Source organism: Opisthorchis viverrini (assembly GCF_000715545.1).
Source record: "Opisthorchis viverrini unplaced genomic scaffold opera_v5_4, whole genome shotgun sequence".
Lineage (NCBI taxonomy): Eukaryota > Metazoa > Platyhelminthes > Trematoda > Opisthorchiida > Opisthorchiidae > Opisthorchis > Opisthorchis viverrini.
This window is the reverse complement of record NW_008751660.1, coordinates 3,786,853-3,813,004: the sequence shown is the minus strand read 5'-3', so window position 1 is coordinate 3,813,004 and position 26,152 is coordinate 3,786,853. Positions and strand designations below refer to the sequence as shown.

General features: G+C 42.5%; 3 protein-coding genes across 3 annotated transcripts in view; 1 reads left to right on the top strand and 2 right to left on the bottom strand.

The window, feature by feature from the left end:
- T265_00464 (hypothetical protein) overlaps nucleotides 1–22,489 on the bottom strand; it is a gene marked incomplete at both ends in the record, with an annotated part of 35,005 nt that extends 12,516 nt beyond the window's left edge. The window contains 2 exons of the mRNA XM_009164237.1: nucleotides 20,077–20,219; nucleotides 22,470–22,489. Coding sequence (XP_009162501.1) covers nucleotides 20,077–20,219; nucleotides 22,470–22,489 — 163 coding nt within the window. The remainder of the gene's footprint in view (nucleotides 1–20,076; nucleotides 20,220–22,469) is intronic.
- The window catches only part of T265_00463 (hypothetical protein), a gene marked incomplete at both ends in the record, with an annotated part of 58,595 nt that overhangs the window by 5,903 nt on the left and 26,540 nt on the right, over nucleotides 1–26,152 (top strand). The window contains 9 exons of the mRNA XM_009164236.1: nucleotides 4,475–4,587; nucleotides 7,984–8,089; nucleotides 9,642–9,719; nucleotides 10,529–10,707; nucleotides 12,521–12,577; nucleotides 12,996–13,171; nucleotides 17,461–17,664; nucleotides 17,762–17,873; nucleotides 18,940–19,058. Coding sequence (XP_009162500.1) covers nucleotides 4,475–4,587; nucleotides 7,984–8,089; nucleotides 9,642–9,719; nucleotides 10,529–10,707; nucleotides 12,521–12,577; nucleotides 12,996–13,171; nucleotides 17,461–17,664; nucleotides 17,762–17,873; nucleotides 18,940–19,058 — 1,144 coding nt within the window. The remainder of the gene's footprint in view (nucleotides 1–4,474; nucleotides 4,588–7,983; nucleotides 8,090–9,641; nucleotides 9,720–10,528; nucleotides 10,708–12,520; nucleotides 12,578–12,995; nucleotides 13,172–17,460; nucleotides 17,665–17,761; nucleotides 17,874–18,939; nucleotides 19,059–26,152) is intronic.
- Nucleotides 22,531–25,551, bottom strand: T265_12551 (hypothetical protein; the record flags this gene model as incomplete). The annotated part of the gene is made up of 1 exon (XM_009164275.1): nucleotides 22,531–25,551. The coding sequence occupies one exon, from the start codon at nucleotides 25,540–25,542 to the stop codon at nucleotides 22,531–22,533; it is 3,012 nt and encodes a 1,003-aa protein (XP_009162539.1).

Sequence of the window (26,152 nt, the reverse complement as noted above, 5' to 3'; positions counted from 1 at the left end):
AATCTTGACCCCCTCTGTCCAAATTGCATTCAAAGATGCTACTACTACTCACTTTAACTTATCTACGCCATCCCTTCACTACCCTATCATTGTCACAGGTAGTTTTCCATTTGTGTCCCTACATGATGTGTCTTCATTCCTCCAAAAGAGCCATCCCAATGATTCTTCTGGCCGTATCACCCCATTTTTGGTCAACGCAGTTTTATCGCTATTTATTTATAGTTTGTCCATCCTAGAGCATTGAAATATTGTCTGGCTTCTCCCGCTCAAAGAAAACTAAAGTTTACTCGATAAAGTTTAGCGGAAGCCCAACAAAACAATCCAACCACTTCGTAGACTCCACTACCCAAGGTGGCTTTCCATTTTCAATCACTTTTCATGTGAAAAATCAGACTTCGTTGACCAGGGCTGACTGCTGCAGACGATACGGGAATCTTAGCCTCCAAATATTGCTCACTCGTATACCAGTGTGTGGTGATGGGCATACCAAGTTTGTGCTGGGTGTATCATAAGCAATTACAATGCTTGTGTCCTATTCTAAGTACCTAGCACTAACCGATATGACAAGGGAACACGTTGTGACTAGCGATACGGTGTGTACCGACTGTTCGAGGAAGAAAGCAAATTACGACCATGGTAGGAATAAGTCTTTAACCGACGAATATGGAAAAATAGGTACGCAGAGTGTGGGATGAACTGCAGGTAGTTGGTTTGTCACAGGCTTTTTGCAGTTTTGATGCGTCTAGTCTGAAAAGTTGGTCATGTTCCATGATGGGTTTTTTGGATTAACATATGTGCAATCTTATGTTCAGGTGAAAAGCTTAAGTGTAAATAAAAAAATTAGGGGATATCCAACCGATTCAGGTATACGCCAGATATATACACAGGCAGTAATTATTGAAGTCGCTGATTTCATCGCTTGATGGGAGTCTTAATTGCCGCTAGACTTAAAAACCAAATTATCTCTCCCAAATGTTTTTCCATATTAATAAAGGAATAAATTAAACTTTCCTCTGATGCGGCATATCCACTTCCAACGTCCTCACCGAACCATCTTTCAGCGAATTTTTCCTAGATGTCGAGTATCGCCCATCCTCACTTTTGACCAAAATTAGACGACCGGGTCATTTCTAGGTTGAACCGTTTGATTTTTCTCGGTCTACTTGCATCTGATCTTTCCCCCAAGGACCTGATAGACTTTTCTCTTGGCGGTAACAAAAGAGTATCACCTTCATCTTCATCATCATCATCAATAGCAGAAAGGCCTTTAGATACTTTTCAGGGTCATCATATGCGGATCAATCTACCTGGCTTCCACCGGTAGCACATCACTGTTTTACCCTATCTACTTTCTGAAGTTTCACCGGGCGTTTATGGATATGGTTAGGTAATTTTCTTTACTTTAGACTAGAATGGTGCGATCGTCAAAGGTGACCATGTTTTGCCCGATATATCAGGTATAGTAATTTTCAATTCATATGAATAAACTACACTTAGGCTCCTGAGAGCAACTGATTCATCTGTGATGTGTGAGCATCTCTTCAAAACACTTATTATAATTTCTATTCTCCAACTGTCACTGACTAAAACTACTACAACGCACCCATTGAGTAAGCTATTGCCGTAATAGGTATGCGTTAGATGTGTGTTGGACACCAATTTAAGAGAATCTCCCATCAAAAGCAAACTTCCAAAGAGAAAATTATGTGTTCTTGGAGCTATTCTTGAGTACTAGAGGCTATCCTGTAGTAGGGATTTATGACGACGATGCCATTTGCTTTGGACCGTTATTCTACAGTACGCAAAAGTACCCAATTTAACTGCCGCCGTTACGCCAAGCCGTTGCATAGGTGAGCTTAAATGAGCACAACATGATTTGGCCGAAAGTTTACCATGTTCGTATTTTTGGACTTCCTACACAATGCAACACGAAGTGAGGTTGGATACTCTTGGGATCAAGCAAGACAGTGTGCTATGGTTTAATGATAATTGCGGTTTCCAGGCTGTAACAGTGGGGTGGATGCTCTTTCGCGATTTTTACTCAAGTCTGACTGCGTAACCCTTAACATACCCGCCCAGAACGATCCAATCACTATTCACACTCACCAAATGAATCACAAACAATGTATCCTCTGAGTCAAGCAAACCGGTTGAGCCTCAAAAATTGGAGTTCCGCCGAGAATAGACGCCACTCAAACCAATGTTGTGGTTGTCAGCAAACATACCTAGTGTGCAAATAAGGTACAGTCATCTTTAGAGAACGGCAAGTGGATCCATGACTTGTTTAGCTTCGTTTGGGCCATGACGCGTTTTAAACTGAAGACATGACCATCCAAACGGTACTGAATCGTTATACTATCTTCATAACCACAAACCAATTTTGCACAAATCGTGTTTGGCTTTAATGTAGACAGAATGGGATCCAGAACGTGGCGCTACCTTATGTACCAATTTTTTACTGGAATTTTGTGCTTCAACCTTAAGAATTAGACGATAGCATTTGCTAATGATGACCATTTTGCCGGGAAGCTGAGATTCTAGAGGACTGTCTACAGCACCCATCCTATAACTCAATTAGATGTGTTTGCGAATTGTAGGATAGGGAGAAACACAGTTGGTGACGCTGCATGTGAGGTCGGTCCTGCTATATCCACTGCGGAACCCATATTGTTGTTTGAGAAATCCATCTAGAATACCAGCGTTTAACTGGTTAGCAAAGAGTATGACTGGATATTGTTTTGACCGGCCGCATTTCGATTTGCGTCTGCAAATAATTCATGCTATGTCACGTACCACCTTTATTATGAGAAATATCTTGGGACGCTTCTAGAGCATTGATATATTCCAGTAGATGTCCATGCCCACCTCTTGTCGATATTAGCGCTTTTGTAGTGTTTAGCCATGTAATATTGGTCGCAACTCCCCTGGTCGTACGAAGACATAAGCTGTTAATATTCTTTGCTCTGGTTTGAAGGATCCGTTTATCTCTATATTTTTCACGGCTGATTACTGGGTTGAGATTATTATGAGAAACGGGCAGATAGTTGACCAACAGAACGCTCGTAGAATTCTTTCTGTTTATCATCTGGACTGGGTTGAACGAGAGGGATGTTCGTGAACAGGGAATTTACGTCTAACGGTCACATCAGTTGATCGTCAACGTTTGAGGATTGGGTGTTGTCCACTAACTGAAAAACAGAGTGTGCTGCTACACTAATCTAAGAGATTCTAAGGTTTACAAGCCCCATTATGCCGCGGGTTTTGTGTGAAGGATTGATCCTGAAGAAAACCCTTTTTTGGGCTTCAGATTTCCGCTAGTCTGGCCATGGCCCTCATTTCGATGGTTAAAACCCACAACTCAGTAGGAAAAACCTTTTGCAATAAGCATTTTGTGTTTCGGACTTTAGGCTAGTTTACTTTGACGGAATGAGGAAAGTCGGATAAACAAAAGGCTGCCAAATATAATTCCTCTGAATAATAGGTTTTCACTGGAATTAGGGTTTGTTGATTTTGATGGTATTGGTTGTGTAAATAAGTGTGTATAGAATATTTCGTCACTCTGCGCACTCTTGTGGTACTCGTTTTGTACCCAAATTACGCAACTATGCTCCCAACAAAGTATCTCTTGAAGATCTTCCCTCTAACAAAAAATTCCATTGACTCTTATAGTCACCCTGACCATGGCACTGCTTGCACTGTATGGCTCAATAAATAGATGGTTGACGAAACACAAAATAGTACTGACTAGACGGCAACATATGCAACAAAAGAACTCAACTTCAACACAATAGTACTTTAATCCCAGTCATAAGGCTGTATTAAAGATGACCAGTTGAGGTGGCATAAAGTGTTTAAAACTTAGTTCAATAGTAGGTTCTCCAATGCTAAGTGTCGCTCGCGTAGGTTTTCTCATTATTTCCTATTTGATTTGTTGTAATCACCGTTTACGTTCCGACCAAGTTGATCTCAACATAAGTCGGTATGGGTCGAACAAACCCACATTTCACGTCTCTCATCATAGAGGAGTGGTGATGAAACCAAACAAAGTTTTTCACGCAACCAATGTTAACAACATATTTTTTGGCATTCAACGAAGCAGAGCGGCCCTATGCCGGTGTCGCTGTTGCTGGTGCATAACCATATGATTCGATCGTATCTTATATTTTAAATGAAGGTTAATGTGTGTGGACACGCAAAGCAACGGAGCAGATGTGAGATCTACAGGATAGGTTCCGTGCCTGTAAAGTAACCTGTTAGTTGTTTACATGCTCAGGACTGGGGAACTTGACTTAGGTAGAACCTCTTCTGTAAGGTATTTTTGTCTCCCTTAATTGCACGTATGAACGAGTGCTTCTTCCAAACGCCTGTGGGAGTGAAAACTGGTTTGACTTTTGAGATCCTGATAGAATAGGAATATCGCACTTTGAGTTTTATATTGAGTGCTTCTACTGTTCATATATCCCTCTACCTCTAGGGGTCCGTTCAGCGTCGTTCGACGATGCGCTCACAAAGAAACAGGCATTCAGTATGCGGTGAAGATTGTTGATGTGGTGAAGTTCACAAGTAGCCCGGGTCTTTCCACTGCTGGTGAGTATCAAAATGTCTTATTTAGTGCTTCTGGTAGCTTCTTCTGCTCATACTTGCAGCGGAGTCTTTAATTTTTGAATAGAATGAGTCAATGTCTTTTGCGTTATCTGCAATGGTGAAGCACCCATGAATTTTCGCTAACCGAGAGTCTCAATCGGCATGTCATAAGTGACAAAACCAACAACCTATGCTTCAGATGATATTACTGATGGACCTGATTGTCATTCATCGGACGAACAGACAAGGGTTACTCTTAGCCTGATAAAAGTTACTTACGGAAGAACATTGAAATGATGGCATGAAGAATAGATGTGTCAGTATTCGGATAAAAATCTCCGGGAAATTTGGAGTACTGTAAATATACCTGTGCTTGAATGAGAGGTTCTCCGTATAGAGATCGTGTTCTCTTTTGAATTCGCGTGACGACCGTCACCCTGCGACGGTGATGTGATTGTCGGACGGGCACTTGATCGGAATTCGTATTTCAGAAAGGGCTAAGTTGATGAATTACGACATGGTTGTTCTGTCACATGCTAGAACGTTGCTCTTGTCTTTTGTTGTCCGTGAATACACAAATGTTCCTCTCGTTTTATCTCCCGTCACATTGTCACGCCCTCGATGTCTTTTGTTAATTCCCCAAACGGTGCTCCTCGTCATTTCTTGTACCGCGCCATCGCAGTAGACGCGTCTATTCGTATTAATCAGCGTTCTTTTCATATATTTTGATTGGCTCTGCCGCAGAACACTGCTGTGGTTTTGACAAACTGCTGTAATTGAGTATCTTCCTTTACGGGCATGTGGATGGTATGGAGAAGGGACGGTGGACACATGTCTCTAGCTATGGTTTTATCCACTTGACAAGGTCACGGTTGGCCTGTTCAGGTGTTTTTTTCACCAAAAAACCTATCCGCAGAAACCCACCAAAACGTTATACCTCAAATATGTTTGCATAACGATATGGGGCTCAACGATAATCAGCAACTGCTCAGATCCCACGTTGGGCGTACCGTGAGGGTCCCCATTGTGGACTAGATTAGAAATCAGAAGTGGTCAATCCTGAGAAAATAATCCAGTATATATCTTTCACCTTGGTTGAGACTAGTCCACTGAATGTCACCTCATCCTATCGCTTCATACTCAGGTTCGAAATTCCCCATCCGTTATCTCAATGAATCACCATCATATTCGTCTTCGACAACGATACACCAGTAGCAGGTGCCGTCACTTAACTGCCTTACAATCATGAGGGAAGAACCACACAATAAAGGAAGGTAGGGTGGTAGAGCAAATGCGCCTAGTCTTTAGGCGAAACGATCAGAAGCAGGTTTTCCACAACTTCTAAGATCAATGGAATGAATGCCCTTGTGGTTTATGTCTAAGTAGGATGCCATCAGCAAACTTTGTTCAAACAGATCAAGTGCACTAAGATAACAGACTTCATCAGGCAGTCCGGCCAGAAAGTGACAGCCTATCTGTTATTGAGACCGATTACCTGGAGTGTTCTATAGGGTTTCTGTCTAGTAAGGTTTAAAGATCCTGCGGTTCCCAGGCTGAGTGTGGCTGTTTCCATGTCATGTTGCTATAACATGCCGCTCCCCCTGCGAGCTCTTCACCAGCAAGAGTTTTGGATGGAAATCAGCACTTTCTTCGGTAGGTCGTGGTTAAATATGTGCAGCAAATTACAACTACCTTAACATTGTTTTATTTGCCGCTCTAGTGATTTCGATTCGTTGCGATTTAATTGTCTGTTCACTTTGCTGCAAACAGGCTGATGCTAACTGAGTTAAACTAAGCTATGAAAGAATCGGTGATCAACTGTTTGGTCTTCTGTAGGATTGCAAAAAGAGTACGCCATGGGTTGCAACGAAATAAACTAAAAACCCCAACAAAGCAGTACTGTTTAAAATACAGGTTCAAAAGTATTTGTTGGCTTTTGAAAGGTATCTTTTTCTGTGATATAGTTTAGCGGACGTTTGTCTCCTTTTGGTCACTCATATTTTTATCAATGAACCCTGTGTGAGACAGTTGAGTTCTCTCTCGGTTATCATGATAGTCTTAGTCGCCTATTTGTCTTGATAAGAATAGCACGAAGTCCATCACAATCCACAAAAAGACTCATTCATCTTTATGTATACTTTGATGCCAGTGGGATTCAGCGTAATCAGTTCAAGAGGTTTCCTTTTGGAACAACAAGAATTAAACACCAAGCTACAGAGCTGGCAGTCTCATTTTGAGGCTTATTAAGCTTACAAATGCTATTGGTTCAAGAGAAAAGATTGCATTCAAAAGAGAGCGTCACTGTTCAACACTACGCATTCTCGCAAATATCCCGTTTTTTGTACGACTAGGAAAGGAATTCCTAATGCGCCCACACGCCATTTTTTAGGTTTCTTGCTTAGTTTGAAATTCTGGATGGAAAGCCCCCGGATTTCAGTTAATAACCATTATTCACGAAGTGCAAAACCCTGTCCGCTCAGCTTGTCAATTAAGCAGCTTGCGCTATACACCTAACTTCTCCAGGCCAGTGTTGTATTTTTTTCATACTAAGAGTTGGTATATCTTCAAACTCTTTGATCACGCGGTGCGCTATTCGTCTTTAAACTGTTTCCCGTCCACTATATTGCTATTGATTTATTACATTATGGTAGCCGTATTGATCCGGGCGAATCGAGCTTTGAGACGCGTCCTTATCTCTGATATGTTAGTTTAGATGTTCATCTGTCCGTCATACATTCCCCGTGCTTCTCAAGATTTCGTTGTTGGATGGCTGTCGTCGCGTTGTTTTCCCATAAACTAATCTACAAGCTTTGTTTACTTCGGCCCTTTCAGCCGAAGCACCCTAATATCTTTTGCTATCTATCATATTCGCCCGATCATGTTGTTGAACACTGGAATAAAAATGTAGTAGACTGAATAATTGAATGGGATCCCAACCCATTCTAGTTTCATTTTGAAAAAGGAGATTTTCCGTACGCCTCATCCTACGTGCGAGTTGGACTCAAAGAAGCAGTCGCCGACACTTTTTTTATTAGCACTCTTATGCAGTGTGGCGTATCTTCGAAGGGCACGCCTATTGGGGTAGATATTTTGCTGTTTGGCCTGCCCGTTTATTAAAGAATTGAGGTAAAAACTTGACGTGGGTTAGCACTTGTCGGCAGAAGTGCAACCGTGTTAGATTTTTTACTTCTTTTGCTTCTGACCTTTAAAAACTAGTAGCTGGAACTTGTGCTTTAGGGTATGTCAATTAAAAATTTTTTCTAGGACGATTGGATGCGTCAATCACAGAACGGATATATTCTTACTCACTGAGCAAATAGACTATTTATATAAAGGAAGAAAGCTGTCAGCTTACCGGATACTTGCTGTAATCTTTATTTTTCGTCCGTATTGTTACAGATTTGAAACGAGAAGCTAGCATTTGTCACATGTTGAAACATCCACATATAGTGGAGCTACTGGAGACGTACAGCAGTGATGGAATGCTTTACATGGTCTTTGAGTAGTAAGTTGTTTGTTGCCACTGATTATTTTCACTTGGAATAATCGCCTCTGTGTGAAATTTGTTGAGGGAAAAAACAATACGTGACATACACCGAACTAGTTCACTTCATCACAAGTTAGCTGGAGGGTAAACTGAAGGGAGCAATGGATTGTCTTCCTGACGGTCATACTCTCCTTTAAATCGATCGCGTCCCACTGTCATGATAATCTGAATATCTGATCAAAAGACAGAACCAAATACTTTGACGGAAAACATTCAGGATGTGCTGGGATACTACAATATACTACTACCTGGTTAACCGAATTGCCCATCCAGAAAAATAAATTGAATGCCTTGGCCGGTGTCGATGGTCGCTCTCATTTTAACGGTCCCTCGTCAGGCTGTGATTCAATCGATGCAGCCGAAGCGTGACTACTCACAAAATGTAAGTAGTTAGCGCAAAGCCAACTATACAGGTTTTTCGCACTCTACACCTGGGAGCCTTTGCTTAATGAACAATGTAGTGCACTATATGTATGTTGCCTGTTGAGGTCGTAACATCTCCGAGTTCAAGTTCACACAGCTGAACAACCATCCGTAGCTCAAAAATAGTTTTCATCCCCATGGGGAAGGCTACGGGTGCGATAACTAACGAAGACAAAAATAGTTCGTGTTACCTGCGAATTCAGCTGTTCCTATTCGCGTTACATTAAGAAGAAAAAAGTGGACAATTGGCTGAATTTCTTCATTTTATGTGTCGAGTTCCTTAGATGACTAGTTATGAATGGGCAAACTATTGTTCCTAACCTTTCACGTACCCCGCGGAGGACCTTATAGTCACTAGACCATAAGTTAGTATTTGAGAGCGACTTGCTGAGCCCTGAAAAATACAGTCGTCCATGCGTTTCATAATAGTTGGAACTGGGTAAGTAGATGTGTTAGAATCGTCCGCCTGCTGTTCAGTTGTAATGTTCACACTCGACCCCGCGCCCATAGGAAGGTTACGTTCACCTGCCTTGTCGCCATTGATTTTGGAAAATTACCACTGCTTATGCATTGCTTTCTGTTTTTTTTTTGTGCAAAGGGAGGTAAGTTCTAGCTGATCAGTCGTATGGTATCTCCCACTGCATATTTGTCCGTATGACACCTAGTTTTTGAGCTATGAAGATAACTTCCTGTGGTTAGTCATCACTGATTCCGGAAAACCAGTATGATTTAGTTTGAACCCCTTTTAGGCACCTAGCTGCTTTTAAATTGACGTAAGAGGTGCCGGTAGCCATCATTCAGGGATATGCTTCTTTTAGGTAAGCCAAACCTTTAAGGGAAGCTAATCATCAGGTACCAATCTACATATCGCAAAGAGATCCTGATAATTGGGTTAGCGACTAGCAACTCCTTCCGCTCAACCAGTCATTTTGATATTATCTGGGCGAAACAAAAGCCGGTTGGTTAAAGTGTTAGTGATTAGGCATCCAGCTCTCAACCTATTACTGCTACAGTAGACGTAATGCATGGGCTATTTAATTCTTCCAAAGTCAAAGACAAATGAGGTGACTTTCTTCTGTTCTTTCAGCATGAAAGGCGCTGATCTGTCTTTTGAGATCGTCAAAAGGGCAACGGCCGGGTTCGTATACAGTGAAGCGGTAGCAAGGTGAGTTGTGGCGGATATTTAGGGTTTGTGCCTGTGCACGCTTTGTTTGCTTTTTGCTCACATTACTTTTTGGCCCTCTCTTCATCCGAGCTTTTCTGTATAGTACAATTAATTTGTAAGAGCACCTTCGCAGAGTTACCCTTCCCACCAATTATACAGGTGCTTAATTGATTTTCGCTGACTCGTAGGGCTGATCCGTGTGCATTTTCGCCTTCAACACCGTTTCATCTTCATGTTCTCGAGCACAGATACTTCAGAGCGCGAAATATTTCGCACATCTGAAGTATATTGTATTCTAGGTGAATTTTAGCTCTCATGTCATGCACTGGAGAGAAAAGTACTCGACATTCAGCAGTCAGGGTGGAAACAATGAGCTGAAATCTTTGTTTTTATCTGGTGCATTTTTTCTATCTATAAGTTCATCCGCTGAAATTCTTCAAGAGTTAAAATCAACGTCGACGGTATGCGCGCCTTAGTTTATTGGTCAAACGCTTGCTCGACAGCTTTTCGTTGTCAACTGTCTAACGTACATACTTCCCAAATTGTCCATTCCTGAAAAATGACCGATTAACTAAATGAAACCGAGTCAATCCAAGTTTCTTTATTTATTTTTGTCTACACTAGCGTTTGAAACATGCTATGGTCGAATAAAGACCTATCTAGGATTTCGGCGATGTCAGTTTCGGGTCCACTCTCCACTCTGCTATGGCTAGTTGAATAGCCTCAGTTGTCCTGTATTTGTATAAATTTGCCAGACAGCATAATGCCTAACCTATCTGATACCTACCCATTTTTTTCATGTGCCTTAGCCATTATCTACGTCAGGTTCTGGAAGCCCTTCGTTACTGTCACGAAAACAATATAGTTCATCGCGATTTGAAACCGCATTGCGTCATTCTGGCAAGTCAAGAAAATTCGGCCCCGGTCAAGCTGAGTGGTTTTGGACTAGCATTCCATATGGATCCAAATACAAACGAGATTTCTGGAGGTGCGTTGTTATCGTTAGCCAAAAGACTATGCATGGCCACATATCATTTGTCCAGCATTGTTTATTTGCTGAAAGTCAACAGGCTTTGACTGACCTGCTGGCCTACAAAAGTGTTCGCCTAAAGCTGGAGTCTAGTATGTCGTAACTACGGTTTTCACGTTTGATACTGAGTCTGTTACTGAGGTCACCACCCCCATCTATGTCCGCACAGATTTCTACCCAGCCATTTTAGTAATCGCAATAACCATCAAACTGTGGTTATGGAGTTTTCATTACGTTTTCATCATGTTCATAGGTCAAACCTCTTGGTCTTCAACAAACGGTCGTTTATTTCAACGCATTCATTTTTGCTCGTCATGATGCAACGTGGTATTCTGAATTTGTTTTGTTGTCAGAACACAAATATCTCGATTGTTACGTAGGTGATTTTTATTCTAAGTGCGAGTCAATATTGACAGAAGAGAATAGTCCTGAGTAATCTCAATCTTAGGGAGCACCATGGGATACTGCATTGAAACTTGGGTCAGTCAGCAGCCTTGTGCAGACTGTCCCTTAGTATTCTTCCAGCGGTTGTGGGGTTTGGATTATCATTTGAATGCGTCCTGCCTTGATCACTCTGGTTTGCCCACGACAAACTTACAACCGGTAAACCAGAGCGTTGCTTCTCTTAGAGCAATCCGGCTTCACATTTACTTCGTCGTTCCTGTATTCGAACTCCAACATGTGAGAAGAACGTTATCCTGTTATCCTACCAGTTTATGTCCAGCGCATCTGAATGTCCACTTCTGGGGAGGGGATGATGTGTGATGTGTTTGGTAGGCCGGACGCTTTTAAAGGTGACCTGGTAGCTGACATTGCTGTGTTGACCGCCGTGTCAAAACTTAGTGGTCGTACAGCGTTGCAGATACTAGCAACTACCCGGTCAGTTTGGTTTAATTGTGAATGATTGTGTGGTCTATGAGATCCGGTACTAATTGGCTTGTTTCACTGGTCGCATCAAATGGAAGAGACCGTTCAGATGAGAGTGATGTAGAAACAAAGTGCTCCTGTCCTCTAAACTCCCAAAAGCTGAAGAACATCAGAAACCAGAGACTCGACTGGATTCAACTGAGTCTTCGGTTGAAAACACATTATTGTGCAAAGAAGTGTATTTAACGAATAACGAACTAATTTTTATGTGTTAGTCCCTCTCCACTAGCATGTTGTTGGCGCTTGTTTCCATACCATTGTTCAATGCGCCGACCACATAATGTGGCTCCATCCACGGCTTGCCAGTTGGAATGTTATTTGTGTGGGAACAGAACTGTACTTTGGTTGTGAAATTTACACATTTTTACCCTGCCTGTTCACACGAATCCTTATTTTGGTAGGTTTGTCACTTGATTTGTCTCCCCATTATAAGAGTTATTCGTGCTAGTCATCAACTGATAATGAACGTTTCTCGAAGTGGGCCATGTAAGGTGCTGTTCTTCAGGTGTGTGCGGGAATCGCCTTGACTGTGTGTTCAACCGTAGGAATTTGCTTCGTCTATGGTTGCCGTAGAAGAGACCATAAATTTTCGAATTGATAATAAAGCATCACGTGCTTACAATGCTAACAGTAAAGCAACCCAAATTATTCGGATAAGTCTGGTACAGACTCGAGATCACGAACTTCCATTCGGCCTCGACAAACCACTCATCTACTATACTCTTGGTGGGACCATCCCATTAGTCGATAAATCCAATTGTACCAAAATCCTTATTGATTTTTTATGGTGTGGCTACCTGTTAATCCTGTTTGGCATGACTTCTTGTCTTTTCTGTTTTAACAGATACTCCGCTAACTGTGGATCAAGAAATTTTCGTTTCCTTACGTTCAGATCAGTGTGGTGAGTTTAGTATTTGCATTCGCGAGTATGAGTTATAGTAGATAGATGTTCAGAAATCTTTAACGGTAGTAGAATAAGTACGGAATGTCCTAAATGGGAATATCAGGTACACATAGTACCCTAAATTTTAACCATGCAAGCACAATCAAACCAACCATAGTAGAAGTAAGGCGCTCGTTTTAAGTCTCAGTGGATAGCTTATTAAGCTGAACTCCAAACACTATGCGTGACAGAATAAACAGTTGATGCCTGATTTCAGCACACTTACACTCTTAGGGTGGTCGCGATCACAGTGGTTCGCATCAATGATTATTCCTATGCTGCAGGAAATGTTTTCACGGTTGTCCAGCTTATGGCGATTTCAAATGCACCCGCAACTATGTCTTCAGTTAATCTGTTCCTTCCGTTTTTACCAAAGGCCGAATCGGTACACCGCACTTCATGGCACCAGAAATGGTTCGTCGTGAACCTTATGGAAAGGCTGTCGACGCATGGAATTGTGGTGTCCTTCTGTTTGCATTACTCAGTGGATCACTACCTTTTTATGGCACTCGGGATATCCTTTTCACTCAGATCGTCTCCGGTCGATACCACGTGAGCACTTTTATCAACTCTATTGAGTATAGGTGGTTCCTCTCCTCCACTTGTTTGCTATGAAATGATGAAAGTATTGCGGCGCAGAAATGCATACGAATGCCTAGTCAAACTGTGCTGGTGATATGAAAATAATTGCGCACCCCCGCCCAGTTTTATACTTTTTTTCGAAATAGGATTTTCAAATAAATGTTTATATGGTAGGGAAACTTCAGTGTTGGACACTGATGTCATACTGTCGATGATGATGATGACAATGATATTGGGCAGCCTTTTTGTTCTGTTGCCGTTGTTGACACTCACTCACTTCGGTCCAATATCTCCGGTGTGGAAACAGATTGACTTCGTCGGTATTTCGAGTCGCTGTGGTCGATAGATGCGATGATTCACAGCAATGATTTCGCATTGATCGACCTAATGACGCTTCCACTTGTGCATGGCTTTGACAACCTGTAGTCTCAATCCTTCGTTCTCGGACATGACAGTGTTGATCCAGGCTATGGTCTCGTTGTCTTGGCGACAGTGTCAATTTTGGAATATTCTCATAGCGACGACGCCTTCGATAAGGATCACATAGGCAGTGACAAAGGCGTCAGAGTCGTCTGATAAAGAAACAGGTCGACTCGGGTACTAAAAGATCGTCGAGTTGGACCGATTCGTTTTGTTTCGTGTTATTCTTCGATAATCTGAGTTGATTCTTCTAATTGACACTTACCAGAAATTCGACATCAAAAAGCCCAAAAATTGGACTCCTGTGTTTGTTTTTCTGCAATCGAGAGCAACTGCGGCTCATTGTTTGATGTTTGTCCATCAGTGTGTAACCACCACCGTAGATTTCCAAACCGAGATTTATGGTATCCGGAATCGTGTGACTTACGCATGACTCAAAGTTCCCTATCGGGAATTCGACAGGACTGAATTTCTTCAGAGCATTTGGTGTACCAGGACACTTTTAACTATGACTTCCCTGGTGTGCTAATCGTGAACCCAAAACTGGACCGGACTGAAACCCAATCTAATAGCACTTCCTACATCTGCAACCTTACAGTGGATCTATTCCTGCCTGGTTCCTTCGTGGCTCGAGCGCAGGACGCTTGCTGAACGGATTTTTAACCGGCGAGAGCAGAAGACACTGTCCATCTCGCCTAATTACGGAACCATCGAGTGACAACTACAGCGAAGTCGGTAGGAAGATATGGGGCTAAACAGGATTTCCTCATAGCTCTCACGTGTTGGAGACCGGTTGATGATACTTCCTCTGACATTTCAAAAAGGGGTCGATGACCAGTCCAACCATGGTTCTTTGAATTCATCATCACCATTAACGGCAATGCTGAAACACTAGCGTTTTATTACCACAAAACGACGTCAGTTCGCTTGAATAAAGCTCTGTTGTACAGAGAAAATGTATACAAGATAGGGAATGAACCTAGCACGAACACACGAGATTACTGCAACTCCACTGACATAGTGGGAATCCACCGAAGTATTCTCCTATCAACAAATGAGCAAAGACAAAAACTTCTAACGGGATAATGTGTAAATTCAAAACCATTTAAATAGCCATTATATGTCAGAGATGTTTCCTGCGGAATGATGTTGTTTCGCCCTTGTGAATTTAGTTGATGTGTTCGACGGGAGTCTTTAAACAGCTCATTCGCATTACATCTTCACCCTTGCTTTTCGTTACTTTTCGAGGAATGTAGAGTGACATTACAACTAATACAATGTTTGGACATTTAGCTGATTGTTCCTAAGTTTTATCTTAGTCTTCCCAACCCAACACCCACTTTCGAAATCCGGGATATTGTGACCCATGCGTGACTCAAAGTTCCGTTCTGGGAACCCGATACGAAGAATGTCCCTCGCAGACCAACATGTTTTGGTACGCAACTAGCATCGATTGGTGTTTATGGGTGCAAATAAAAACACACCGCATAGCAGTCAGGTAGAAACAACTTTTGGCATTTGCATCATTTGTTCCAGTGCTAAAGTGCCTTCTTTACTCATATGAACACCGGATGAATGGACCTGATTTTTAGACGAAGTGGCTGGCCCAAAGTACACAACAGTGCTACTTTTTTTATCCAAATCGATCATGAAGAACAATACTTCTAAACCACCGATGTTGAGTAGAGCGTAATCGTACTAACTTGATTTTGAGGCCTGCTGTAGAGTGTGCTGATGTGGATAAAAGACATTGGTTTTCTGTGCAAATCTGGAATCTTCGGTCAGTAGCTTCAGCGCCACGTCCATTCCATGTTATCCATTGACTGCTGGTCACGTAATCCAATGAAGTCGAACAGTATTCCGTAAAGTGGATAGCTCGCAGATGGATACTCCAAAGCTGGTGGCTGTATCATGACTGTGAACTCATTTTTTTCTAACCGTGCGATGCAACCTTAGCAAACTGGGTAGGTGAGTGAAACGCTTCCTAACTCATATTACATGGAGCGTACAAAACAAATCATTGCTGGTGAATGTCCATTATCGACGTGAAAAATCTTCCGTACGTTTAAGCCTCTCCATGATGTGTGGAATTCACTGGGAATCTGCAGTGGTGTTAACCTCAATTCGCATCCGATTTTTCACTCATTGTCAGTATTTCGGACTAGAACATTGACTCATCATTCGAATACATCGAGAATAACTGCTTTAAATCCCGCGTTTAGGAATCAGACATTGGCACTTTCCTATCCGGCACTTTTCAGTCAGCCGAAGCAATCCTACGGAGAGGCACATGCTTTAGAGACAAGATTAATTAAATGCATTAGCCATTTAGGGCCTGCGGTGTGGCATCTTCCAGATAGAAATGTTGAGTCCATCGGCAACTGGTCCTTTTTGTCCAACAGGCGAGGCTTGAAACTAACCATTATAGTGTTCGATTGTGAACCAAGACCAGTTTTGTCTTCACCACGCAGTTATTCTCATCTTTCCGGTGTAGACTGGATGGCCTGTACATACAGAACCTCCATCTGAGGAATGCCTCCAAAGCCCAAAGTCTTTTAGCGCCCCTCAGTTTTTCTGTCAGGAATAAAGCGCTGCCCTTGTAAGAAACACCAGTCCGGGAAAAAGTTTGAAGTGAACAAGTTGTACCTTCCGATGTATTTACGGTGAGATATCCGTGTTCGCAAAAGCCTGTAGTAATCGCTCGCATAATACGGTCAATGCAGTAATATAAAAAAGTGACTGGATTTCTTCCTTAACTTTGGTCTCATTTAACTTGTCAGATAAGGCAAACTGGACCGAGCTGTGCTCATCCCGAACAAGTCGACGCACGGTTTTCGGTTTGCGACCGGATGCAGGTCAAGTAATTTGTTCAGCCTATGCTGAGCCGAATACGCTAATGGATTTCTCCCCCAGCGAAAATGGTCGAGTCTATGCATCCTCGCAGCGAAAGACAGATTAGTCCACAAAAACTCTGGATGCACAAGTTTTTGACGATTTGTGATTAGGCTTCTAAAGGATATCCAAATGTTTAAATGAAAATGGCTTGTGCAACGGAAGACTTGTCTTAAGAACTGGAAGAGAAAATCACCCCACCTGCTTGACCTGATAGGGTTTAGAAAATAATTTTCTCGTGGCTTTATTCTGTTCTGGCTTTTTTGAGGCGAATTTCGAAGGAAAAAATAGCTCGAAGTGAAAAGCACTTCAAATGCTCCGAGAGGATCTCCTATGAAGAGGAAGTGCTGTATTTTTTATAGATGTGTTCGTGAATAGTGGTGTTTGCAAATTGTTCTTCACATCAAAACTACCTACGTTAGAAGAATCTAGATAACGTATTTTCCACGATACTGACACCAAACGATTCCGCGAAACTACGTGCGCTCATTCTACATGGCATTCAAGTATGGTTTTATTGCAGTCATGAATATTCTAAGCAACCAACGATCAGATTCAACTACTAGTTTCCCTGTCTAAGTGTGGTGGGGCTACTTCCAGAAAGAGGCCTTCCAGACAAACGCTAAAACGTACTTTTAGCAGTATGCCCTTCTGACTGTATATTCAGGCAAACTTGAGAGTTTGTTAGACTGAGCTATTCATTTATAGTATTGCTTTTCGCAGTTGGACGAATTCATAAAGTGAATGAAGGCAGTCACTCACGCAGGATTATCTCACGATTAGGGTACTCATCTTCCATATTTTTTCATTGCAAGTGAAACTAACCGGTGTGCACAGAAGTATAGTTGTCTACCAGCCATGTTTCGGTGGCGTTCGATTCCCCTACTGTATTCAGATCACAATTCTCAGTTGTAAGTGAACTGACTCCTTGTTTTATCTGTCCTCAGCTGCAACCAAAAGTGTGGAATATGATCTCCACAGAAGCCAGGGACCTGGTAATGCATCTGTTGGAACCAGATCCACATCAGCGCATGACAATTGAAGAAGCGCTTCATCATCCCTGGATTAGTCAAAAGGCTCGGGCCTCCAAAACACACCTCCATGAAACTGTTGAAGAAATGCGGCGATTCAATGCCCGAAGGAAGCTGAAGGTAAACGTAGAAACTATTCACCTAAACTTCTATGTTTGTCTGTTCTATGTTTATCACTGGCACGTAGTGCAAACTTTCTCTTTGAATCTTTTTTCAGGGCGCGATCCTGGCCGCTGTATCAAGCACAAAGTGGGCAAGTTTTTATTCGGATATCGAGGCTGGAAGCACTGAAGACATTCTAGATGAAGACGATGAGGTAACATCAGCCGGTAAGTCGAAAGTGACCATTGACCTTTCTTTTTTTCAGCCTGGGATTTCTATGTCATCTTGTGTGGGGTTTAAGTCGGTCGAGAAGACTTTGACTAGATCAATAGTTTTTTTAACTAATTGACCGGTTATCTCAGTCACCATCTCAATATAAACCGCAAGACGGTTATTTATTGGCTGAGTTACTGCTATAATCGGTGTTCACTGTGCCTAAGAGCCTTTGTGGAGTTGAAGTCTACTTATTTTGATTAGCTAGTAGTTTGCAGCAAGACCACTGACGGAATGTGACACAGGCTTTGTCAAAAGATACGGCTACTACAACGAATGGATTAGTTTGTATTTATTGGTGGCCATCTCGTGACCGGATAGTAGTCGCTCGGTTGGTTCGTGCTGCTTTCACAATTTTGGGTGGTTAAGGTTTTTCTGAGAGTTTTAGTCTGGTGTATTTTTGCCGGTCGACCTGCAGACTTGATAAAAAACATACGAATTATTCCACGTTAGTGCAACTGCCACTCTAAGGTATCTTTTCAGATAAATTGATCACCTGGAGCTTATATGTAGGGCGATACTTCTCGCGAGTACATTGAACATCAAAATTACACCAATGTTTTGCTGTGCTCCTCATACTGAGAACTGCCGTGTGATGTGTTCACACTGAGAAGAGTATTTTCACATTGTTCAAAACTACCGCCATTGATTTTTACACAAACTGCGTCGTTGACGGCCTACATCCAGCCTGGCCACTGTCAGTTTAAGGTCACTGTGTTAGTGGATTCGGTGAGTGTTTTGTCAGCACTCCTGGTTCAAGTAACCAAAATCCACTACCACCTATTTATAAACCGCTTGTGAGGACATCAGCGCCACCAATATGCTCCGTTGGTTAGTCAGAATCGCGAATCCTGTGAACGGTATTGTTACCCATTTATTGTGATTTTCTGCATTTGGGAATATTCACATAAAGGTTAGCAAAACGGCTCGTGAACAACCAGTTTGATACCTTTTGGAGTTAACCTATACAGTAGCTTATGCAGTACCGTAACTCTCTTGATCTAATCCTTTGAATTTCAGCTGTCAGCGCTGTTCTAGACAGCCTGGATGAAATGCAGTGTCTCACTGAATGTTCCGAAAAGGATGCTGATTTATTCCAATCTGTGTTCGAAGATGAACATCTTCATTGCCTTCTGGAGGTGAATCACGCATTTTCGTACTGAACGTATTTCCTGTCCATATTGCAACGTTATATAACGTATTCCACGCTGTTTGTAGAACCAACTTAATGTAATTACTTTTTCTACCCAGCCCTACCTCAACTCCACTTATTACCGTAAACTTTTTAACGGGTCTATCCAAAGCTGGGTGGATACCGAACACATATGTGCAGCTGAGAATAAGTGCGCAACTTCATAGAAATACCAATAAAAGTACTGTTAGTGTGCGGATCTCCTACGGTCAGGACAAACTTTTAGGAGTCTTTTGAGCTTAAACTATTCTCGTGAGTTATTCAAAGGGACAACTGTTTTAAGCGGTGTTTCAATTACGAGGGTTATACCTATCATGTTGTCGATCGTTGAGGGTGTTCATTAGCAGGACAGGGTTCGAGATGAACTGATTGACAGCTTATTCCAGTTAATTAAATAATGGGTTGGCTCGTCCCTACCGAGGCCTAGAGGAGAAGAAATCGCTTAACGGGTACACGGGGATCAGTAGTAGATGGATCTAGATTCAAAAAATTAAGCTGAAAACGGTGACCAATATGTTACTTGATAGTCAAGCAACACACACTGGTAGGAGGATTCAGAAGGGACATGACCAACAAAGCAAGTAGACAGTTGCTTGGATTGGGTTTAATAAGATAACATGAGCCTCGAGGTCGAGGAGTGTTCAGAATCTCAACACATGCATCAGAACTGTTCAACAACCAGTTAAATATCTGACTCGTTCGAAATGCATGGGAATGAAGAAGGTCTCTTTTGACCACCATTCCCCTGAGGCAGGTGCTGAAGTGGGTGAACACTAAAAGCACGCAGGTGGCTCAGTCGAATTCCTTACCACTAACATGATCCAAAAGAAGGTGAAACTCTTTGATAGCCCACGAACGGTTTCCTCATTTTTGGGGCTCACCAGGTGGACCCAACTCCCCGAGTTTCCATCGACCTCATGTTCTACTTGAACTCAATTTGCACAAAATTCGACGCATACACTCACCTGCAAAACAATTTGGTTTTGAATGCTGTACTAACCGAAACACGAGGAGGTCTGGTGCAGCACATTCAGTTTTTAGGAGCATCATAAACAAGAGATTCAACTGGGTTTTAGGTGAGTCTCCCATCGAAACAGATGTCAATAAGCTGAAGAAGGTGAAAGAGTTTTGAGTGGCTGAAGTCACCACAGTAGCTCCGTGGTGATTGAAATCCAGTTTTTTGACAATCCTGAATGAAAGTTAAACGACAGATGCTTAAGTAGCTCTACTAAGTTACGACCATATGTATTCGATAACCGTTTAGATTGATGTAGGCTGAAGATGCTAAACCGAAAAGGGATAGAAGTTTGTAAAATATAATAAGCTGTCATAAACTAGCACAACCTACATTCTCTGTTTTCATCAAACTGTCCGTGAGAATTCCCCTCAGAGGAAGGAGGTACTTTACCTCTCCTTTGGGAATTCTAAACTAAGTTGACGCCGAAATGAGACGTTGATTTTGGCTCGCAGTACGAAACGTCTTACTTTTGGAGTGGGGGTTTCTTTTGAACTGCTTGCTTTCGTGATTCTGATGGGAGTGATATACAATATGGTGCATGAAGTAGATGCTGTATTGCCTACAACTGTGGTGTGACCTATTTACTTGCTTATCAACTGAAACCTATTGATACTTCCACTAGAGTTGCGGTTCTTACCTCATCTCTTCACTTCACCGATAGCCAAATATTATGTTAACTATTTACTACGGAATTAGTTTCTGATTGTTTAGCTTAATTCGGGTTTTTGTAATCCGAAAAGGAAACAGGACAGGAGTGTTTAGTTGAGATGCTATGGCAGGATCAGTAACTCAGTACAATGTGAAACCCCAGCAGCTAAGTTATAAAATCACTTCATGGTGCGATATGGACCACAAAATTGGACAGACACTCTGCCAAACAGTTACTCTCACTCAGCCATGTGGGTGGTCCAAGTTGTTTCGAAAATACCGGAAAGAATCGACTTTTCGGTGAAAGTCGGTCGCCTTAACAGTAGATCAACAACTGATTGCGACCGAATTTTACTGCAGATAACCGAACAAAACTAAGTGTCTTACCATATGTCTCTTAGTTCACCCAGCAACTTCACTTTTCAGTATAGACCAACCAGCGTTCTTCACGGTGAAATGAAATCGCAATGCATGATTTAAGCTGCGTTTATAAGTGCTTCTGTCGTGGTCACATTGGTCTTTCTGTGCTCCTTGCACATCCACTTTATAGTATGGGGTACCTCAATTGTGCACATACACGGCTACACTCAAATGCATTTAAAGTCACCATCTATTTGACTAGGTACTGAGAGCAACCCTGGTCACATACGCACAAAGTTGGATTTACGAACCAAACGCTACTCCGTACATGTTACCGAATCTGTATATTTGAGCAGATTTTGCGGGAGTGACCATGAAATCCATATTTACGTTTAATTCAAGTTCACGGTGTTTTGTTTTACTTTCGTTTGCTTTTGAAAGCTCAACCCTTTCTCCATACCTGATGGCAACCTCATAGTGACCAACTAATCCCATGTCACAGCAGAGTCACACTTTCTCCTGCTACACTCCTAGGATGATGCTATCACTGAATCCGATGTCGATCTGTCACAATGACTTCTCCGCAACCCCTGTGTTCTGCGACTATTATCCTGATAACAAGGCATGGCTAACAGAGCCTTTTTACATCACAGTAGCACCTTGAAGTGTAAGTGCTTTACACCCTCAAACCGTCACCACCGGACCGGTCGGGATTTACCCAGGTTTCAGACTGCCGATAGATCTATTCGGAAAAACTTTATTGTCGTTGGATTCTTGCCACATTCCTGTATGCAGTATATGTGGATACATAGATTATCTAGCAACCAATGATCTGTCAAATTATGTCCGAAATTATGTCTGAATAATTCCAGCCATTATTGTTTATCAATCCCTCAAATAGACCAAGTATGGTGGCATTGTTTCTAAAGGACTCAGCGGTGCATAAAATTGACACTCACTGCATGGTGTCTTCGGATGCTGGAGTGTGATGCGGTTGACATTGACCGCAATTGGACGGACGTTTTAGCGCTAGTTTTTTTCAGTGAGCCTTTGAGCCTGCGCACGATAACGCACACATTAAAAGGATTTCGGAGTGAAACGTCATGGCTTACCCGTACCCCAGTTTTATGGTTCTAAGCTCATCAGTACTAAAATATACTGTGAGGCGAGTGTTAGTGACATTCGGGTGTTTTATGATGGTTATGTATTCATGAGGCCATCTACAGCCCATGGAAAAATGTTACATTGGTCTCGCAGTGCTGCGGTATGGTCGATATTAGACCTATGTTACAGGAATGTTCTTTGGATGTGCACCCGGGGCTTATAACACACGCGACTGGTGGTTGCTCCATGTAATCAGGATACTTAGCAAAAAGGCTGTAAATTCTTTGTTTCAGTAGTAGGTCTCTCTTTCGAGCCATCCATTGGGACGTTTTCGAATGATCCACTTCCGTACCTCATCATAGGCAAGAATTAACAAAGCAAATGGTAGTGCCGGAGTCCACCATTGATATACCATCGGCTCCAGTTGAATAGCCTTATTTACCCCTGGAATGTACTGCAAAACCCAGGCTACTGTGATCTCGAAGAACAATGATGTCGACAGCTTGTGATTGAACATTCCCTGTTGGAAAATAGACAGACGACGTGTTTTGCAAATGACCAAGTCCGCCCACTGCGCAATCACTACGGCAACGAAGAAGGATGTGTAAGCGGCCTTCTGAAGTGTCATCCGTTGCCCATAGGTCCACTCCTGACCATAGGAATCAGGTAGATCATTATAATTGCGAGAGTTCCAGTTTTGACTTATACCAAACAATATTCCTGGTAAAAACCCGTTGTCGGCCAGGACCACAAATGCAGCGAAGAATCCTGCAGCAGCCTGAATTGCACCAATTTGGCAAAACGCCATGGTTACTAGCCTCATGTTGACCAATCGATCTTTCTTCGGATGACGTGGTTTACGTTTCATAAGATCACTTTCAGGACCCTCATAAGCCATTGAAATTGCTGGAAACATGTCTGTGCCCAGATCTATGCACAGAATAGTGACAGTGCCCAATACCAGTGGAATCTTCAAGAGCATGAACAGAATGAATGGAAGCAGCTCTGGGATTTTCGATGTCAAAGTATATGCGATTGATTTTTTCAAATTATCGAAGATCAATCTCCCTTCTTCCACACCTGTTACAATGGATGCGAAGTTATCATCCAGCAGTATCATGTCCGCTGCTTGTTTGCTAACGTCACTGCCAGCGATACCCATGGCAACACCGATATCGGCCTTTTTCAAGGCTGGACTGTCGTTCACCCCATCACCTGTTACCGCAACAAACCGTCCTTGGCGTTGAAACCCTTCCACGATCGCCAACTTTTGTTGTGGACTGGTCCTTGCAAACACGAACTCCTCATATTGTAGTAACATTTGATCTAACTGTTGCGGAGTCATCGCTCTTAAGTCACTTCCATGGACAATACATGCATTCGCTTCCCTAGGATCGACTTGCTTAATGTCGATACCGCGTTCCTGTGCAATGTCCTCGATTGTTTTACTGTGTGGCGAAAGTATTCCCACGGACTTTGCAATGGCTTTCGCCGTGATTGGATGATCTCCGGTCACCATCACTACCAGTATTCCGGCTTGTCGACATTTTGCCACTGCCTGGGGGACTGATGCCCGAGGGGGATCGATCAGTGAAATTAAACCTACAAAGCGCAGTCCGTCCAATGGAAAATTCACTTCCTCCGTATCAAAGCAATAAGTTTCGTCGTACTGACTTGCTGGTAGTTCATAGTCACAAAATCCAAGTACTCGCTCACCCATTGCGCCTAGTCTTAGGTAAGCATCGTTAAACGCCTGCCGCATTTGGTCGGTGAGTTCTTGATCCTCTCCATGGATCATTATGGTAGAGCAAAGTTCTAGAATCTTCTCCGGTGCGCCCTTCATTACCAGCACAAAATGAGAATTTTCTGTCTCATTGCGGTGAATAGAAACCTGAAATTTTTGTGTTGAATTAAATGGGATCTCGGCAACTTTTTCATGAGTGCTCCGGAATTGCATTGTTGACCCTACTCGGTCTTCAAAGTATTTCATTAGCCCGACTTCTGAAGCATCTCCTATACACCCTCGCCGGCTAATCGGAGCGTTAGCTTCGTGGCTTTTAAATACTGCTCGATTGCACAACATCGCAACGCGACTTAATGCATTCCATGTGTGTTCATGTGGTTCTATAACAACATCGTCGTCCTCGTCAGCATCAATTACAATACCGTCACACCAAAGGTGTGCAACCGTCATCCTATTTTGGGTAAGCGTGCCAGTCTTGTCGGAACAAATACAACTAGTCGATCCAAGCGTTTCTACCGCCTCCAAATTGCGCACAAGACAGTTCTTGATGGCCATTTGGCGAGCTGTTAGAGCCAAGGCCACCGTAACTGTGGGTAGAAGACCCTCTGGAACCATGGCCACGATAATTCCAAGCAAAAATAAAGTAGCTTCAATCCAACTGTATCCGAAATAGAGGGAAGCTGAAGTACACGAAACTCCGATGGTCGCTGCAGCAATCGTTATGATGCGTATGAAGTGAGATAGCTCTCTTCCAAGTGGCGTCTGCTGGTTCTCAATCGTGGTGGTTAGACGGGCAATGCGTCCCATTACTGTGTCGTTACCCGTTCTAACTACAACACCCCTACCACTCCCCTCAACTACGTTTGTTGAAAAAAATAGTAGGTTCTTCGTTTCAAGTGGATTAACCTGCGTGCATTGTGTGGAGCGTGTTTGAGGTTCCGATTCTCCTGTCAATGAGGAGTTATCAACCTTTAAATTACTAGCATAGATCACGCGCAAGTCCGCAGGTACTCGGTCTCCACCTTTCACGTCAACCAGGTCACCAACAACCAATTGTTCTGCACTTATAATATGACGTTCGCCGTTACGAATAACCAGGGCCGTTTGTGGTACCATGGTTCTAAAGCTTTCCATTATCTTGGACGATTTAGACTCCTGGTAGTACGTGAATAGCCCGGAAATAAGGACCACTGCAGCCAGGACTCCTCCTAGGTATAAATTGTCATTCTGTGGGAAGCGTACTGTAGTGTATTCGATAGTTCCTGCAATAAAGCATAAAATAGATCCAATCCATAACAAAATAGAAAACCCCCCAAGCATGCATTTGAGTAGTCTGACCCATTCTGGAATCGTTTTGGGCGGAGTTACCGCATTTGGCCCGCACTCTTCCAGTCGTTTCTTGGCTAGTGATTCATCCAAACCCTGAACAAGATCGGTCCCCAGTCTTCCACATAGCTCTTCTAAATCCACCTGGTGCTCCTCCATTTTAACTTCGGCCTTTAATGCACTTTCATCAGGCCCTCCTTTCTTTTCTCCGCCATCACTTTTCTTGAACATGCCTATCAATGTTGTTGGTGATTCGTTTGTTTGTTCTATGCACACACTGAACCTGGTGTTTGGCTGTTTAAATTTTTCGATCTCTTCCAGTCAGCTGACGCCTATATGACTGATTGAAACGTCTGACTAGAACATAATAGGAGTGGTAGTGAGAATGCAAGCAAAGGATTAAATAGGACTGGAAGCTTGTGGTTTGCGTGAACTAGAATCCAATCGTATCTGGTCGGTCAAGAATGAAGGTGCCACTTTAATTGGAAGCATGGTAATCGTTCATAACAAAAAGAAGCCTCTAGCTCTTTGTGATGACCTCAGAAAACCAAGACAACAGCTTCCAGCCACTGCTTCACCGAACTAGTCTCAACAACTTTTATAATTTAATAACTTTGCAATTAACTGTCTTCCTTTCGCCTCCTCTAACTTGGGGATATCGTAAAAATAGGATGGCGATACACATTTTGGAAATACTAGCTGTCAACGATCGCATATTTATCCGCCTTATTTAAAGAAATTGCTGTTGATTTTGCCAAACGTGCGTTACTCTGTGCAAGAACATTCCTTGTGGCCTACTTGTCGCGTATTATATATATATATATATATATATATATATATA